The 18,137-nt window shown below is 54.8% G+C and overlaps 1 protein-coding gene across 2 annotated transcripts in view; it reads right to left on the reverse strand.

Moving 5' to 3' along the window:
- COL5A1 (collagen type V alpha 1 chain) overlaps positions 1 to 18,137 on the reverse strand; it is a 148,907-nt gene that overhangs the window by 110,955 nt on the left and 19,815 nt on the right. For both annotated transcript variants that reach the window (XM_035015484.1, XM_035015483.1), the window contains exon 2: positions 835 to 1,002. In XM_035015484.1, coding sequence (XP_034871375.1) covers positions 835 to 1,002 — 168 coding nt within the window. The remainder of the gene's footprint in view (positions 1 to 834; positions 1,003 to 18,137) is intronic.

An 18,137-nucleotide genomic window follows, 5' to 3' on the forward strand; every position in this document is an offset into this window, starting at 1 on the left:
AGGCTCAGGTCCCGCCACCCGGGACACAGGCTCAGGTCCCGCCACCCCATACCCGGGACACAGGCTCAGGTCCCACCACCTGGGACACAGGCTCAGGTCCCACCACCCGGGACACAGGCTCAGGTCCCGCCATCCGGGACACAGGCTCAGGTCCCACCACCCTGTACCTGGGACACAGGCTCAGGTCCCACCACCCCGCACCTGGGACACAGGCTCAGGTCCCACTACCCCGCACCTGGGACACAGGCTCAGGTCCCACCACCAGGACAGAGGCTCAGGTCCCACCACCCCGCACCTGGGACACAGGCTCAGGTCCCGCCACCCGGGACACAGGCTCAGGTCCCGCCACCCAGGACAAAGGCTCAGGTCCCACCACCCTGTACCCAGGACACAGGCTCAGGTCCCACCACCCGGGACACAGGCTCAGGTCCCACCACCCTGTACCCAGGACACAGGCTCAGGTCCCACTACCCTGCACCTGGGACATAGGCTCTGGTCCCACCACCCGGGACACAGGCTCAGGTCCCACCACCCCATATCCGGGACACAGGCTCAGGTCCCACCACCTGGGACACAGGCTCAGGTCCCGCCACCCGGGACACAGGCTCAGGTTCCACCACCCAGGACACAGGCTCAGGTCCCGCCATCTGGGACACAGGCTCCGGTCCCGCCACCCAAGACACAGGCTCAGGTCCCACCACCCTGCACCTGGGACACAGGCTCAGGTCCCACCACCCAGGACACAGGCTCAGGTCCCACCACCCTGCACCCAGAACACAGGCTCAGGTCCCACCACCTAGGACACACACACACACACACACACACGCCTCTTACCAGGGTACAGCTGCTTGGTGGGTGCACTGAGCTGGGCATCCTTCGTGACTCTGTAAGCGACATCTGGACCTTTGGAAGATCTCCGCGTGGCACAAAAGCCTGTTGTCTTTGTTATTCCATCGGGCAAGTTGTGAAAATCTAGGACCTTCAGGAGATCTGCTGGCTGAGCTGAAATGGCAAAGGGAGGTGGAGGGTTAGCCCCAGGCGGGAAGAAACAGCACACAGCACAGACCACCTGCCGGGGAGCGCACGGAGGGCTGAAGGGAATGGGAACCAGCTCAGAACCAGCTGTGACCAGGGGCTCAGGGGCGCGGGGTGGCCCACTCTGAGAAGTGCACACGTCTGGGTCCCCAGAACTGCGCTCCTGGCCCAGCTCCTGCCGCGGCCACGCACCAGGAGCGAACTGTCGCTCACTGTGCCCCTTGTGGCCTTCCCCCCACCAAGTTTGCAGACTTGGCTTCTCCACTCTGTCATCCTCCACTGGCAGGTGCTGGATGGGTCCGGCTCCCAGACACCCTTTCCCACCCCGTCATGGGAAAACCACCCAAATGCAAGCCGCGAGGCTGGTAGGACCCCGCTGCTGATGGGAGTGGCCGCAGAGGGAGGGAGGTCTTCCGGAGTGGGACACTGGCAGCTTGTGGGTTCTGCCGTGCGGCTCTGGGGTCGGCACATCCCGTGTGACCAAGACGAGAACCGCAGAGACCGTTGGCGCATTTTATCCCCCATAGTCACCCGATGAAAATGTGATTTCCCCATCACTGTTTACAGCAAGAGCCAGTTTCCATTTCCCCCAGAAGACCTCTGCCTACCAGGTAAAACAGTGCAGAACCAAGGACAAGGGAGGAGCAGATCAGTGCATCCCTTCCAGAAAGTTCCAGACCCTCCATCGGGGGCTCCTCAGAGAAGGGCAGCAGGGCCTGAGGGCATTCCCATGGAAGCCAGGGCACTTTCTTCAGCAAGAGCCGGCTTCCCCGTGCCCATGCCTCCTCCTTCACATCGGGAAGAGGGGGGACCTCCAGGCTCTGAGGACCACACGCCTGGGATCCACACACCTGCCCCAAACAGGTGATTTCATGGGGAAAGCTCCCATTACTACAAACAAGAGGCCCCACTGGTCCCGGCAGAGAAAATAAACTCCAACTTGGAGTCAGAGTGTCAGGCCATGCGAGCAGCAGGTGCCGCCCTGGGGTTTCGGGGATCCCAGTGTCCAGCACCCACCTGCCTGCAGGGTGGGGGTGGGGCTGGGGCTGGGAGTGGGGACTGGCCCCGCCCCCACCACTGGGCACGTGAGCCCCACTGGGCCAATCAGGGCACAGCACCTCCCTGTCCCAGGTGGTTGGTTCCCCAGGTGGACCCCAGGTGGCCTGAGAAAGCTCCATCCTGGGTCTTTTCTTTGGGAAAGAAGAATCCTCTGTGCTCTGCTGGCCCCACACATGGACTATGAATTGGGAGCTGCAGGCGGCCCTCTCCTGGGAGGGAGAGACAGACTCCTGCCACACTGCTTGAGCCCCTGGATCAAGCCATGCCTGAAGAAGATGCATCTACATTAGCCAGTAAGTTTGTCCTTATATTTAGGGCAACTCGGGTGAGACTCTACCACCTGCTACTGTAAAACCAGCACCCACTGCGGGGGTGACAGAGAGGCTGACAGCAGGCTCTTCAGCCCCCCGGCTCACCGGCCTCCCTCCCCAGAGGGCTGACTACATGCCTGAGACTCACTCGAGAGGGAAGTCCCACATTGCTAACAAGCGTGGAGGATCTGGAGGTGAGAAAGGAGCCCCCCCACCACCAGCATCGGTTTCCCCTTCTCCAGTCCCAGGAATCCTGCAGCCAGCTGCTGCGCCTGGAGCTCAGCATAACCATGGGGGGCACGTGGGGACCCTGAAGCCTGTGCCCCCTCCCTGCTCATCCAGCAAGGCCCTGACAGAGGCCCGTCGCCCAGGAGGGCAGGCCTGGAGCAGGGCCGGGCTGTGGCATTCAGGGCTGTGGACAGTGCCCTGGCAGGTGCAGATGGCACCGTCGGGACCACCCTCGCCACACCATGACTCGCTGGGATGGGGGGGACAGGAGCCTGGGCCAGGCCCTGAGAACACCATGCTACCCAGATCCCAGAGTTCTGCGCCCAGCACTGTCATTTCTACAACTCAGCTGTGCTGCAGAAACCCTTAAGGAAGGGACAGCGTGGGGACCCAGGACACTCCCAGTCCAGACTGACCTCCACTCATGGACAGAATCATGGCCTCTTGTGGCCTCTGTGATTTTCCAGGGTGGCTCTCGGCTCCTACCCAAGGCCCGGCCGCCACACAGGGTAGTCAGCCCCTCCTCCAAAGCACTCGGCACCGGTGACCCCTCCTACGGGGTCCCCCACAGCCCTCGCCAGATGCCCGTCCACCTGACATCAGACACAGGTGCCGGCAGAGGCCAGGCCTGGACTCGGGCCGTGGGAAGAGACGGGCCATGCCAGCCGCCAGCTCACCTGTCACAGTGACACGGCCCCAAGCTCTGGCTCATCTCTGAGACTCAGTTCCAAGGCGGGCAGTGGCCAGGGGAGGGATCAAAGAGCCCGGCTAGGGTTTCTTGGGCTCGCATCCCACTAGCTGGTGATGCTCTTCCCAGATGGGCAGCTTGCAAACCTGTTTTCTCGATTGCTGATGGGAGAGAGCTGTTTTCCAGAAGCCTCAGGGACATGTTTATAGGTCTCTGCTAAACAAGTTGAAAAGGCCACCAGGCCATTCAGGCCCAACGCCACCCCTCCTGCCGGCCAGGGGCTCCCTGTGCCAGAGCTAAAAAATATCTTTAAGCTTTATAAAAGGTGTGGGAAGGGCCTGGGAGGCATCTGGCAGGACAGGACTTTCGTGGACTTTCCTTCCATTGACAGAGGAGCCTCCTCTTCGAAAGGCGGTTTCTTGGGAAACCAGGGCACTTGGCGCCTCTCAGCGTGAGAACGGCTGAAAACCACTCCGCGGACACCCTGGCCGGCAGCGGGAAGGCTTGGGGGGCAGGCAGGGTCCTAGCACTGGCGCCATGTGCCCACGAGGCAGCGCGAGGACCCTGGAAAGAAACGCAGGGGTGACAGCAGTGACCCTCAGATACAGAAGCAGGGATCGACCAACTGATCTGCCGGCGAGCAGGTGCAGGGGCGAATGGCCCAGAGCAGGACGAAGAGGGACCGGAGACACATTTTACAACTGGCGGGCACACAGCCGGGGGCAGTGTGTCCACCAGCCCCACTAGGATGACCTCTGCCACCCCCAGAAGCACGTTCCACAATCACTCTGCGAGCCAGCTGCCAGGCGCCCCTGCAGACCTGGAACAGCGGGACTCCACGCCACAGGGGGCCGAGGACACGAGGCACCAAAGCAGCCCCCATCGGCGACCGCAGGGCCCTCGTGGCCTGACCACCAGCGGGTCACACGGCTACCAAGCCAGCGAGCCTCCAGGAGGCGGCACACGGCCCCACCTTCTGCACGAGGCTGCCGCACGGGTGCCGGCCTTGGGCTCAAAGTCCTCTCCTTTTATATTTTATTTTATTTTATTTATTTTTTTGCTCTTCCCTAAACAAGCTCCACGTATTCCCAAACACTTGCTATGGGCAAAGACTGCATCTGAAGCCCTGGCTCTGTCCCTCCGCGCCGACGACAGGATGGCTTCTGGTGGCCTCCGGGTTGTGGGTTATCAGAACCTGCTCTCCGGGCCTGGAACCGTAACGTGCCTTCGGATTCCACCAGGCCACTCAAGACCAGAGCCGCCATGGGCAGGGACCTTTTCCTCCGTCCCCCGAGTCCTGGGGCCCCTAGGCCGGAGCAGTACCCACGGCTGCTCTGCCATCAGGGAGTCCTCACCAGTGCCGTCCTGTCCACCTGCCAGATCTCCAGGACCCTGGGTCCCTTCTCAGATAACAGGCTTCCAGCAGAGCCCAGGCCCGGGGCGGGATGAGCAGGGGCATCGCAGCACCTTTACCTCGTCAGGTGACCATCAGCACTGTCCCCCACGGTGATGGGCTCCAACAGCCCCTGGGCTTGGGGATCTCTGGGGACACGTGCTGGTCTGGGCTGGTCTGTCTCCATCCCGTGGTCACCTGCACAGCCCCTGTCTGCACCCCTGCCTTCCTGGGGCAGGAAGGCCATGGCCCTCCTGTGACACAGGCTCAGAAGACTCAAGACCCCAGATTCCAACAGGGCTGCTGGGAGGTGTGAGGCTCGAAGCCTGCATCCTCAGCACCCAGCAGAAATGCTGCTGCCCTGCACCCTGCAGGGACCCCCAGGCCTCCATGGCTCACCCTCCAGAGGCCACAGCCCAGCACTGCCAGCAGCAAGCCCCCTCGACAGAGACCAGGGCCAGTCCCGCCAGGTGTCTGCAGGGTGCCGGGTGAACCTAATGGGATGAGCCCAGAGGAGGGGGCGGGAGGGGAGGAGGCGGTTCTGCATGCTTCAGACTCAACATCGTCATCGCCAAAAGCAAACATGAGAGTTCTCTAAATAACCACTTTCAAAATCCTCAGAACTGTCTGATTTTAGAGCTAGAAGGGACCATAAACAACACGGGGCTAGGGCCCTTTATTTCGAAAGTGAGCAGGTGTGGAGAAGGGGAGTGACCATCCCAGGATCGCAGGGCAGACTGATGCATAGCGGGGGCCACGACCCAGCCACCCTCAGCTTCTGATCCACGCCAGTCCTGACAAACGGCAGGTGACAAACGGAGCTAATGACAGGGTCCCCGGGGCACAGCACGTTCACCTCCGACCCATGTGCGGTGACCTTGCTGCCCTCGTAGATGCGTCCTTCCATGAGCAGGGGTAACACCCCTGTGTCACGTCCCTCTGCTCTCCTGGGCTGCAGACCTCAGGAGGACCCCGCCGTCCTGGCGCTCAGGGGATGCTCCCGGCACCTGCCACCGAGGGCTGCCCCGGGTCCATGTCGGCGGAGCACCACGCGGCTACCCGGGGAAACACACCTGCCCTCACTCTGTCCTCTCGAGTTCCCTCCTCTGCTTCCAGAAAGGACACACCGGCAAGGGGGTGGGCAGAGGCCCCTGTGGCTGAGGGCTGAGGCCCTCCCACCAGCGCTCCGTGGCCCCATCAAGGAGGCCAACCCAGCAGGTTGAAAAAACAAACAGGCCTTTGGAGGCCACGACTGAAATTCCTCTTCAGTGACCAAACTATGGGAACAAAGCAGAAGGGCAGGGGGTGGCCAATGTGCTGAGGGCCTGGGACAGGCCGTCTCCAAGTGCTTCCCCTCCCCCACCCCAGGGCTGTCACCTCGGGGCAGGCCAGGCTCGCAGCCGCGCTGGGAACACCGGTCCCGGAACACCCTTCAGTGGCTCCCATCACCGAGAACTGACTCCTCTGCCAACATCACGGCCCGGTCCTGCCCGAGAGGCCCAGTTCTCACTGGCTGCCGCCCCACCAAGGCCACGGCATTGCACAGACCACTCCATCATGGTCTCTGAGAACAGAGTCCCGGGCTTGTGCAGTGCACAGCATGACCACCCTGCTTAAGCCCCCAGGGACCCCCCCAACATGGCCTCAGCACCCCTAGGCCCCACTCAGGCACTTTTGTGGCTAGAGGGGGCTGGATTCGAGCCTGGCTCTACCCGCCCAGCCCTGTGGGCCATGGAGCATCCCGTGCAGGAAGGGACACGAGGGCCTGCCTGGCGGGGAGCTCGCAGCCGGCTGGGGCTTGCTGTCCCCACCCCTCCAGCTGGGACTCCACCAGCCTTCCCTACAACATCCCTGACCACCTGTCAGTCTCTGTCTCCCACGGGGACGAGCCCAGCACAGGTCTCACAATGCTCAACATCACCGTGCTCATCAGTTACTTCTGGCCTGTGTCTCAGTTTCTAAGGCAGAGCTCAGGGCCCACTGACACGGCCTCCTAGGGGATGCTTTCTGCTGAAGGAGGCAGCTTTGTTGTGCATGACTGTTTGTGCAAATCATTTGTGCAGCATCTGTCTCCTGGACTAGACAGACAGCCAGGACAGGTCCACCTGATGCCGCCTCCCCGCGGGCCTCCAAAGGCCCTGGGATTAGGGTTTGGCAGACGTGGTTCTGGTCCCAGCCCCCCAGCCACCAGCCCCGTGGCCCTGGGGAAAGTGGGCTCCAGCCCAGAGCCTCCCTGCCACCATCTGTGAAAGGGAAGGGACACAGTGAGGAGTGACCAGCACTGGGATGGGGGGCGGGCGTGGGCCTGGGGCAGCATCAGCCTGAGATGGGACTGCTGAACAATGCCAAGCACCTCCCCACACCCCCCACACCCACCCCCACAGTGTGCAGGGAGGAGGGTAGGGACGGTGGGGAGCAGGACATGCTCCCCGGGAGTGCTCCTTCCGTGAGCCCACACGGGAGCCTGGAGATGGCGAAGGGTGGCCCGAGCCTGCTCCTCACTGCACCTTCATGGAGTCATTTTGAGGGTGAAGGGTCATCACAGCGACGGGAAGGATGAAATAAGAGCTGATCAGAACTGAAAGCCTGAAGGTATTCCAGACAGCGAGGAACAGAGGTGACCTCGAGCCTGTCACAGAGCCCATCAGCAGGTCAGGGCCAATTGCAGGACGCCCCCCAGCCTGGCCTCACTCAGTCGGTGCACACGCCAACCCCTGAGTTCTGGCTTATAAGCAGGATGCCCTCAGCCCACACACCCCACCCGCCCGGCTGCTAGGAAACGCTGGCCACCCTATCCCTTTTCCATCCTCCTGGGGCCCAGAAGCCCCCCAGGCCACAGCTCAGCCTTGGGAAAAGCCCCAGGGGCCATCAGCTCCTTCACAGGGACCTGGCTGGCCTTTTCCTCCCAGCAAATGCCCATGGCATTCCATTCCACTGCACTTGTCACCCTGGAGGGGCGACACTGAGCTGTCATCACGGGCATCCAGCTGCCCAGCAATGCCCGGGAAATGGGGAATCGGTGAGGAGATGATAGCTGCCAGGAGGCACAGGCTCTGCAAGCCACAGGAGAGCAGCAGGTGGAGAGGGAGGTTCAGCCTCACTGAGTGGGCCCCAGCTAATACCCCTTCCCCAAAGGGCCTCCCAACAGATGACACACTGGGACTGCAAGCCAGTGCAGTGAACCTGGTGGGAGGGGAGATAGGGGAGCAGTATGGGCCTGAGCACCCACTATGCGCCTCCATGACCTGGGGAGGGGGTCAGCTGAGGCCCTGGTGCCCACTGTGTGCCTACATACCCTGGGGAGAGGGCCAGCTGAGGCCCTGAGCACCCACCATGCGCCTTCATGACCTGGGGAGGGGGTCAGCTGAGGCCCTGAGTGCCCACTGTGCGCTTACATACCCTGGGGAGGGGGTCAGCTGAGGCCCTGAGCACCCACTGTGTGCCTATATACCCTGGGGAGGGTGCAGCTGAGGCCCCGAGCACCCACCATGAGCTTACATACTCTGGGGATGAGGCAGCTGAGGCCCTGGGCACCCACTGTGTACCCACAGGAGCACAATATTCCTAAGGAGGGCCACAGTCGGGAGGTAATTCTTCTGGTCTGCACCATGAGAGGTGGGACTGGTCTGAAACTCGCTCCCTAGGCTGGGACCTTCGTCTTCCACCTCTGGACACCTGGTATCTCCACATCACCCCCACACTGTGGCCGAATGCTGGCCAGGTGCCCTCCCGGGGCTCAAACATATGTATGTGCCACAACCTCGGCCGAGGGCACCTACACATAGTCCAGCCTGGTGACCCTCCAGATGAGAAGGGGACCTCAATATACACACACACATCACTGGGAAGAAGTCCCACTACCGGCAAGGCCTCCCATGAGGAATGGCTGGCAAGGCAGAGCACATGGGAGGAAGTCCTGCAGGAGGAGTGGACAGGAGGGTGGCGGTCCTATGGGAGCAGAAGAAGCCCCTCAGGTTTGTCTGGGGCCACACGAGGAGGTAATCCACCCACCCAACAGGGCAGCACGGGGACGTCCATCAGGGTACAGCCAGGCCTCACGAAGCAGGCTCGGCTCCTACCTTGCCAAAGACCAGACTAAGACTCCAGCACCCTGAGGAGTGGAAGCAAATGTCACAACCAAGGAACAGGAGGCATCTTCCTGCCAGCCTAGGAGGAGGGAACAGAGCAGGGACAGGGGTCCTGCGGCCTGCTGCAAAGATGGCGCGGGCTAGAGGAGGTGGCCTGGGCCGTGCGGGCACGGGCGCTGCCAGCAGGAGCCAGTCCAGGAGCGGAGCCCCCAGGCGTGATGGAGAACCAGATGATTAATCTTAGTTTCCTCGGAGGTAATTTATCTCCTTGTTCTGGAGGAGAGGGGTGGGGATGGCACCAAGTGCCAGATTCCACCCGGCTGGGGTTGGCTGTTTGCAGAGGCAGGCTCAGCCCACCTGCTTCCAGGAGGCCCAGAGGGTGGGCTGGCTGCCATCAGGACAGCTGGGGTCACACTGGCAGGGGGCCCCCTGCATCCACAGCCTCGCCCAGGCCCAGCACCCAGGGAGTGCTCAGGGTGTGTGCAGAGAAGGGCGGGCGGGCATGGGCCAGAACTGCACCAGCCCCAGATCAGACACCCAAATGGCTTCATGAAATGGATGAGTAGTACCAGTCACTGGGGTGCTACGGGGCCTCATTCATGCAGCAATATTCTCTGGGGTCTACTGGGAATCAAGCACATGTGGAAGGTCTGCATCATTTCTGCACTAAACCTCCCAACATTCCAGAGTCCGGGCAAGGCCTCGGCTGCACTGGCCTGAGCATTTCCAGACCACTGGCCCCCCCACCCTAGAGGTGCACACGCTTCCTGCATGTGTGTGTGGGGGGGTGGTTGTCTTTAGGACTCAGAACTAAATAAACTGACATACCATGGAATCAGGTACTAGCACACCTCAAAACCCGCAGCAGCTCCACCACACTGAGCCTCAGTTTTCCCTGCTATAAAGGGGGTATAATAACAGGACCTGCCTCTCCTAGGAAGCCATGAATGGTAGCCAAAGTTAGTAAACCAATAACATGGGATTCTCAGGCTCCTTCCCTCCCTAAAGAGTTATTATGACAAGTCAAAGTGGCATCCATAAGAGACCCCTTTGCTTAATGAAGCTCAAGGAGAGCAAGAGGCCCCACCATAAACTGTGACACCCCAGCACCACACCACAGCCTGCACACCATGCCCTCCCACCACTGGACTAGCAGGAGATGCCCCAAGGGACCTACCATATCCTGGACTGTGAGTTCCTTGAGAGAAGGGTGTCACCCATAATCACAGTGAGAGGAGAGAGCTTAACCCAGAGTGGATACATAGTACAGTGAATGGATGAACCAGCCAACCAACGAACCAACCAGCCAGCCAGCCAACTAACCAACCAGCCAGCCAGCCAGCCAACCAGTCAACCAACCAGTCAACCAGCCAACCAACCAACCAACAAACCAACCAGCCAACCAACCAGCCAGCCAGCCAGCCAACCAACCAGCCAACCAACTAGTCAACCAGCCAACCAACCAACCAACCAGCCAACCAGCCAACCAACCAGTCCACCAGCCAACCAACCAACCAACCAACCAGCCAACCATCCAGCCAACCAACCAACCAACCAACCAGCCAACCAACCAGCCAGCCAGCCAACCAACCAACCAGTCAACCAACCAATCACCAACCAGCCAGCCATTAAACAGAACTAACCAATGTACAAGTGAAGGAAATGTGTGTTTTGAGGACTCTAGATAAATCCAGTGAGGGAGGAAACTGTGGAGACAATTTCACAGCATCCCAATTAGGACGCACACACACATTGACCTGCCATTCCCCCCATTAGGGCTGAATTCTTCAGAAACCTTGCAAAGGTGTAAGGATGTCCAAGGCAGTCATTTGTAACAGCAAAGAATGGAACCAGGTAAATGCCCACCAGGTGGGAGCTGGTTAAATAAACAGGCTGTGGGGTATGATATCCTCTGCAGAGGCTGGACAGGAAGGGGCTGGTCTCATTGGCCTGACCTGGGGCAGACAGCCAAGACATGTGAAAAGAGCAAATCACAAAAATATTCACAGAGCGCCATCCCTTTCATGTTAAAATAAATAAAAGTTGTCTCTGTAACCTGAAACCATGTCATGTAAATGCACACACAGAAAGGCTCAGAACAATACCCACCAAAGAGTGAAGGGCTTCCATCTGGGCAGGGGCCGAGCCCTGGTAGAAGGTGAAGGGGGATGTCTCCTCATCTCCCTATACACTTCCACTTCCGAAAAATGCTCTAAGTATATATAGCCACACAAAACCTGCATACTTGTATTAACAACCACAACAAAATACCAAAACACATTTTTTAAGTGTGGCAGTTCTAAAATGGCCACAGATTCTTTAACACAAGTGCCCATTAAGAGGTGGTGTGTATGTCCCTCCCTTGAATAGGGGGGTTCTGTGACCACATGACCAGTGGGGGCAGTGGAGGTCCCAGCTTGAAGCAGCTTGGAATAGTCTTTCTGGGAACAAGACTCCATGCTGCGAGGAAGCCCAAGCAGCCCCTCGAGGGGCCCAGGTGAAGGGAACCCAGGTCCCCAGCCAGCCCCAGTGGAGCAGCTCAACCAGACATCGGGGGGCAGACACCGGGTCCCTGTCCACCGGCCCCACTCGCAGCCTCCCGAGCCTACTAGGATTGCTAGAGCAGAGGACTGTTATTAAGACAGTAAGTTCTGGGTGGTTGTAAGGCAGCAAAGGATAATCACAAGAAGCCAGCAACAAATAGGGGCTGAGATTTACGACAGCAATACTCCTGATAGATGCCTATGAAACTCTTGCAGCGAAAAAGGAGGAAAACCAACAAATAAATCATGTTCGATGTCACTAGTCACTAAATAAACCCAAATTAAAGCAAGATTCTTTTGTCACCCATCAAACTGGCAAACTTTTTTTTTAAAGTACTACATTTTGGCAAGGACGCAAATTCTCATTCAGTACAGATGGGAGCCCAAACGGACACCTTCTAGGAGACAGGGTGACACTGTCACATTTGCGTTCACTCCCTCTGCCCAGTGGGAATTTACCTCCAACACCAAGTGATGCAAAAGTATAAAAATTTAAAGACCCTTGCCACAAAGTCACATGCAAAACCAGAAACGTTGAAAGAAAGTAAATGTTCCACCCGGGGGGGGGGGCAATCAAACATATTATTGTACATCTGAATACCAGAATATCATACACTCATTAATTTATTGTTATATTAATGTTAACTAATGTTACTAACATTTAATTAAGTGATCACTAATACCAGTAATAAAGGGATATTCAATCATCTGGGGAAATGCTCCCAGGTTTTCTTTTTGTTTATTTTTTTTTAAGATTTTATTTATTTACTTGAGAGAGAGAGCATTAGCAGGGGAAGGGTCAGAGGGAGAGGGAGAAGCAGGCTTCCCACTGAGCAAGGAGCCCAATCCGGGGCCCAATCCCCAGAACCCTGGGATCATGACCTGGGCCAAAGGAAGATGCTTAACCCACTGAGCCACCCAGACGCCCCATTTTTTTTGTTTAAGTTAGGGTTTTGGAGGTATAATTTGCATGCAGTAAAATTCATTCTTTAAAACTCATTCTTTTTAAGTATACAGCCCAGGAGTCTGACTGATGTGTGGTCTTCTGACCACCCACCACCGTCACAATAGAAAACATTTCCATCACCTCAAAAAGCCCCTTGTGTCCCTCTTCCACCCCCAGCCTCTGGCATCTATTTTCTCATCTTTTTTTCTATAGTTTTGCCTTTTCTTGAATGCCATGCGAATAGAATCATATCACATATGGTCTTTTGTGTCTGCGTCTTCCACTTAACATAACCCTCCTGTACCCGCATAGTTCATGTGCCCACTCTGACTATTGCTGTGAAGGACTCCACTGCATGGGTCAACCACAATTTGCTTCACCATCTCCGCACTGATGGGCACTTGTGTTGTTCCCAGTTTGGGGTAATAAAGCAGCATGTGAACATTCACACGTATGTCTTTCCACAGACATAGGTTTTCATGTCTCTTGGGTAAATGCGTAGGAGTGGAATTGCTGCGTCCTCTGGTAAGTATGATTGACTTTATCAAAACCTGCCAAACTGTCCTCCCAAGTGGCTGCACCAGCTTGCATTCCCCCCAATACTGTACGACAGTTTCTCCACATCCTGGCCAATGCTTGTGTGTGTGCCCTGGTACCTGCTTGTGGTTTTCATTTGCATTTCCCCATTGACTGCAGCTGTGAAGCATCTTCCCATATGCAAATGCACCATTCATACATCTTTTTTGATGAACTGTCTGTTCGACTCTTCTGCCCAGCTTTAAATTGGGTCATTTATCTTTTCACTGTTGAGCTATATAACATTCCTTTATCTCTTCTAGATGTGTTTATCACATATGTGTTTTGCAAACATTTTACTCCAATCTGTGGCTTACCTTCCCATTTTCTTAACAGTGTCTTTTGAAGAGCAGAAGCTTTTAATTAGATCAAGTCCAATGTGTCAAATTTTTTTATGGTTCATACTTTTTGTGTACTTTCTGAGAGATCTTTGCCTAACTCAAGACTTTTTTAAAAGGGTCTTCTTTCTTGTTGTATTCTTTATACTTTTAAAGCTTACACTTGCATCTATGATCCATTCTAATTTTTATGTATGATTTGAAGTAAAGGGTCCAGGTTTATTTTTTTTTTTGCAAATGGATGTCTAATTGTTCCAGCACCATCTGTCCATAAAGACTACCCTCTCACCACTGAAATTTCTTAGCACCATTGTCAAAATCATATAGGAGTGAGGCCATTTATAGACTCTCTTCTGTTTCCTTTCTCTGCATGTCTATCTTTATGTCAACACCAGAATGCTTTGATCATGAGAGTTTTATAATAAGTCCTACAGTCACATAAGAGGAGTCCTCTAAATTCTTCTTTTTCAAAATTCTTTTTGTTACTTTAAGTCCTTTGCCTTTCCATATACATTTCAGGATCATCTTGTCCATGTCTACTTTTCTAAAATGCCTACTGGGATTTTAACTGGCATTGCACTGAATCTGTAGATCAGTTTTGGGGGAAAATGATACCTTCACAATATTAAATCTTCTTGTCCATGAGCATGGTATACCTCTCCAACTCTTCAGACCTTCTTTAATACCTCTAAGCAATGTATTACAATTTTCAGTGCACAATTATCCTGTCAAATATATCTCTAAGTGTTTCATATTTGGTTGCCCCATATAGTGGCTGCTTAAATTTCTATGTCCAACTGTTCATCTCTACGCTCTAGACATACTAAGTGACTTTTTGTATTGACTTTGGCTCCTGTGACACTAAATTTACTTATTACTTCTGGAAGATTCTTTTGTAAAGTCTTTAGAATTTTTAATGTGTCGACAATCATGTGGTCTGCAAGTAAAGACAATTTCACTTCTCCCTTCCCAATATACATGCCTTGTATTTCCTTTTCTTGCCTTATTGCACTGTCTAGGATCACCACACAGTGTTGAATAGGCATGGTGGAAGCAGATGTCCTCGCCTTGTCCCTGACCCCAGGGGGGGAGAGAATTCAGTATATAGATTTTACATCAATGTCTTTTATCAGGTGGAGGGAATTCCCTTTTACTCCTCATTTACTGAGATTTATGCATATTTTAAGTTGAAAATTATTACAAAGTGACCTGCAGTCCCAATTTTGTAAATGCAGGCATGGAACAAATACTATGGAAAAATAAATACATCAAAATGTTCAACTGGTAATTTATTTGGCTGCATGAATAGAAACCATCACCAGGATCATGGTGTAAACAAGGAAGGGATTATGGTTCATTTTTATTTTCCTCTTTATACTGTTTAGTAGCTTTTCACATTTCTATGATTGGGGTGGGTATTGCTTTTATAATAAATCAATGGAATAATAAATGCCAATTAGTGTCCCACAGGAAATGGCATTATGATTAAATAATTGTCCTCTCCCCATGTCCACCTAAAACTAAACCTGCAGGACTGTCACAGATCTTTTCACCATTGCCTTGATGGTGGGCAATTTTTAACTTCATTAAACAAAACTGTGTTTGCACTTCCCAGGGATGTGACATCTCCCAAGTCTGACATTTGGAGTGGGCCACCCCACACCACACATCCTCACAGGGCCCCCCTTGGTAAGGCCTGAGTCCAGCTCACCCCTGCCCTTCCGGACTGAAATGTGGACAAAAGGCAAATGTGTCTGCTGACTCACTGGTCTTCCAGCACTGACACTGGTTGGTGTCTGTCTTGAAATTCTCGTTGGAAGAGACAACTTTAGAAACAGAGGAAAATTAGCCCTTGGAGATGGTGTCACACCTATTATGTCACAAAGCAAACAATGTGATAAGTGAAGTTAAGATGAATATTTCCTGTTACAAATTAAAGCCAGCGTCTGTCCAATCAAGGCCTGCATACCCACCTGAATGCTCCTCACAAGGCCCAGATGGAACAGCTTCCAGAGCACAGCCACGGAAGGATCCTGGTGCCGTTTTGTTGGTTCTAGGTCTCTGGCGCTGAAATTATGTTATTCAATTATGTGATCCAAGTAAAAGAATATTGCACTGGGTCACTCTGACCTTTGGAGAAATATGTTATGTCACTTCGCCCAGGACCAGAAGGCATTTTTCAATCACTAGAGCCAAGCAAGGCTTCAGAACACTCTAACTATGACTCAAAACCAGCCACATGGACACAAAATGAGCACAGAACTATGCAAAACTGCTCAGCTCCCCTGAAGGAGGCATCATGAACTGGTGGCAGAACTCAGAACGGGCCTGCACAGCCATTGCCCCTGAGTCTACACCACCAGTCCCGCTGAACTCCCTGGGAGGGTTGATGAAGTGGAGTTCCAAACCCTGCCCCCACCACCGCAGATTCCATGCCCACAGGCTCAGTCTGCAGCCCCAGACACTGGCAAAGTACAAGAGTGGACAGGGCTGTGCGGAACCCACTTTCACTACTAGATGGTTCATCCGCAAGAATCCAGCGAGGATACTGCCCAAATGAAAGCGGGCCCTTCCCTTCACCCCTCAGCCTGTCCCTGCCCAGGCTAGCCCACTTTCCCACCCACCCCTGTGGCACCCCAGACACCAGCTCCAGCCCGCCCCCCTCACCGGGGCTCCAGTGCACACGCATTCCATGTGAGGGACTGGTGGGGAGGGAACCTGGAAACCCTACAATCAGCAGGGCCTGATATCACCATCTCCTCAGCGGGCCACAGCAGGGACTCAGCAAACGCACAGACCGCCAGAGAGAGGAAGGGGAGCACAGGGGACACAGTGAGCATCTACTGATTGTCCATTTGGTCCCAGAAGATTCCCTTATGTCTTCTAAGTAGGAGGAAACATCTCAAGCTCTGGATGCACGTGAGTCATAAGTGTTATTAATAACCCACTTCTGAGGGCAACGCTGTGGGGTAGGAAGTACTGCTCTGTTCTCCAGATGAGGAAACCCAAACCCTAAAGACCTAGGCAGCCCAGCCAAGTCCCGGACCTTACATGACAGCGCCCTGCTGCCCCCCAGAAGCACAAGGGGGACAGTGACCGGTTCCCGGAGGGCAGGCAGCCCCGCTCTATTACACGGGCCCACCTGGGGTTGGTACCTGGGGATAATGCTGCCCAGGGCACAGTAGCTCCAGCAACAAGCATCCGCTGTTGGCTGGAATGACATCTGCAATAAAAGGGCTTTAAAACATTCCTGTGTTCTGATGCCGTGAGTCAGCGTCTAGGAATCCACCCCGAGGAAATAATGAGAGGCAGAAAGGATTTACCAGAAAGATGTTCATCCAGGTGTTATTTATAAGAGCAAACAATTGGAAACAAGACAAGTCCAACTCAAGGGGAGCAGAGAGGTAAACTCCAGTGCAAGCATACAGTGAATGACCAGTGGCCATGGGGATATTTACAGTTAGTAATGACATGGGAAGTGTCTGTGACCAAGGCGGGTGCAAAGCTGTTTCTACCTGCGCTCAGCCAGGGAAAGGGGAAAGTGTGAGGGCAGTGCTACTAAATGCTTGTGTCCCCCCAAATTCCTATGGTGGCTCCAGAGAGCACCCTCGCCCCTTCCACTGCATGAGGACATAGCAAGAAGGCAAAGGCTATGAACCGGAAGAAGCATCCTCCCCCAACCATGCTGGCTCTTGACCTTGGACTTCCCAGGATCCAGAACCATGAGAACTAAACTTCTGTGGGTTATAAGCCACCCAGTCTGTGGTATTTTGTTACAGCAGCCTGAACAGACTAAGACAGACTAGAAAAGAAAAAGGCAGTTTTATATTTCCCAAATTTGCTGTGGTAAGTATGCTTTACTTTTATAGTCAAGAAAAGTTAACAAAGGTATTTGGGAAATTAGTAGAATTTCTGAATCTACAAACAAACATCCTGAAACATGGACTCTCTACCTCCCTGTTCCCTAGACAGCGTTTCTCTGACATTTTATCATCAGCCACACGGCTTTCCCCATCCTTGTCCCGTCTCTGCTGAGAGCCTGTTCACCTCCCACTTCCCCAGCTAGACCAGGGGCTAGGCCATGGGCCCCCCTCCTCGGTGAACTCCTGAGGCACGGTCAGCACCTCATTATTATCCTGGCCGCACTCGGTGCCGCGGCTGCAGCCGCAAATATCCTGTCTCTCAATTCAAGCCAACACACACAGCCTGAGAATCTGGTTGTGCCTGGTCCTTTGCTAAGTAAGCACTCAGAAGCTGAAGTGAGTCAGCCTTTCCTCCCCCTCAAGGAGCCCCAGTGTGAGTGTGGAAGTCTGCAGGGTCATACCACCCTGACACTAAAGTGGAACATGGTGTGGTGGAGGGGGCAGCCCAACATCATGACGGAAGAAGGGATGGGGGTGGGGGGGTGGATTCATGGCCTGGATCAGTGGGTGGATAGACGGATTTGTGGTCTGGATGGGTGGGTAGGTGGTGGAACGGTTGATAGCCTGGATGGAGGGGTGGGGGGAGGAATGGGTTGATGGTCTGGATGGATGGGTTGAGTGATGGAATGGGTTGATGGTCTGGATGGATGTGTGGGTGGTGGAATGGGTTTAGGGTCTGGATGGGTGGGTGGGGGGTGGAATGGTTTGATGATCTGGATAGGTGGGTGGGTGGTGGAATGGGTTGACGGTCTGGGTGGGTGGGTGGGTGGTGGAATGGGTTGATGATCTGAATGGATGGGTGGGTGGAAGAATCGGTTTAGGGTCTGGATGGGTGGGTGGGTGGTAGAATAGATTGACGATCTGGATGGGTGGGTAGGTGGTGGAATGGGTTGACGGTCTGGATGGGTGGGTGGGTGGTGGAATGGGTTGATGGTCTGAATGGATGGGTGGGTGGAAGAATCGGTTTAGGGTCTGGATGGGTGGGTGGGTGGTAGAATAGATTGATGAT

The sequence above is a fragment of the Mirounga leonina genome, unplaced genomic scaffold, assembly GCF_011800145.1.
Source record: "Mirounga leonina isolate KUSES-001 unplaced genomic scaffold, KU_Mleo_1.0 Mir_170, whole genome shotgun sequence".
NCBI classification, from domain to species: domain Eukaryota; kingdom Metazoa; phylum Chordata; class Mammalia; order Carnivora; family Phocidae; genus Mirounga; species Mirounga leonina.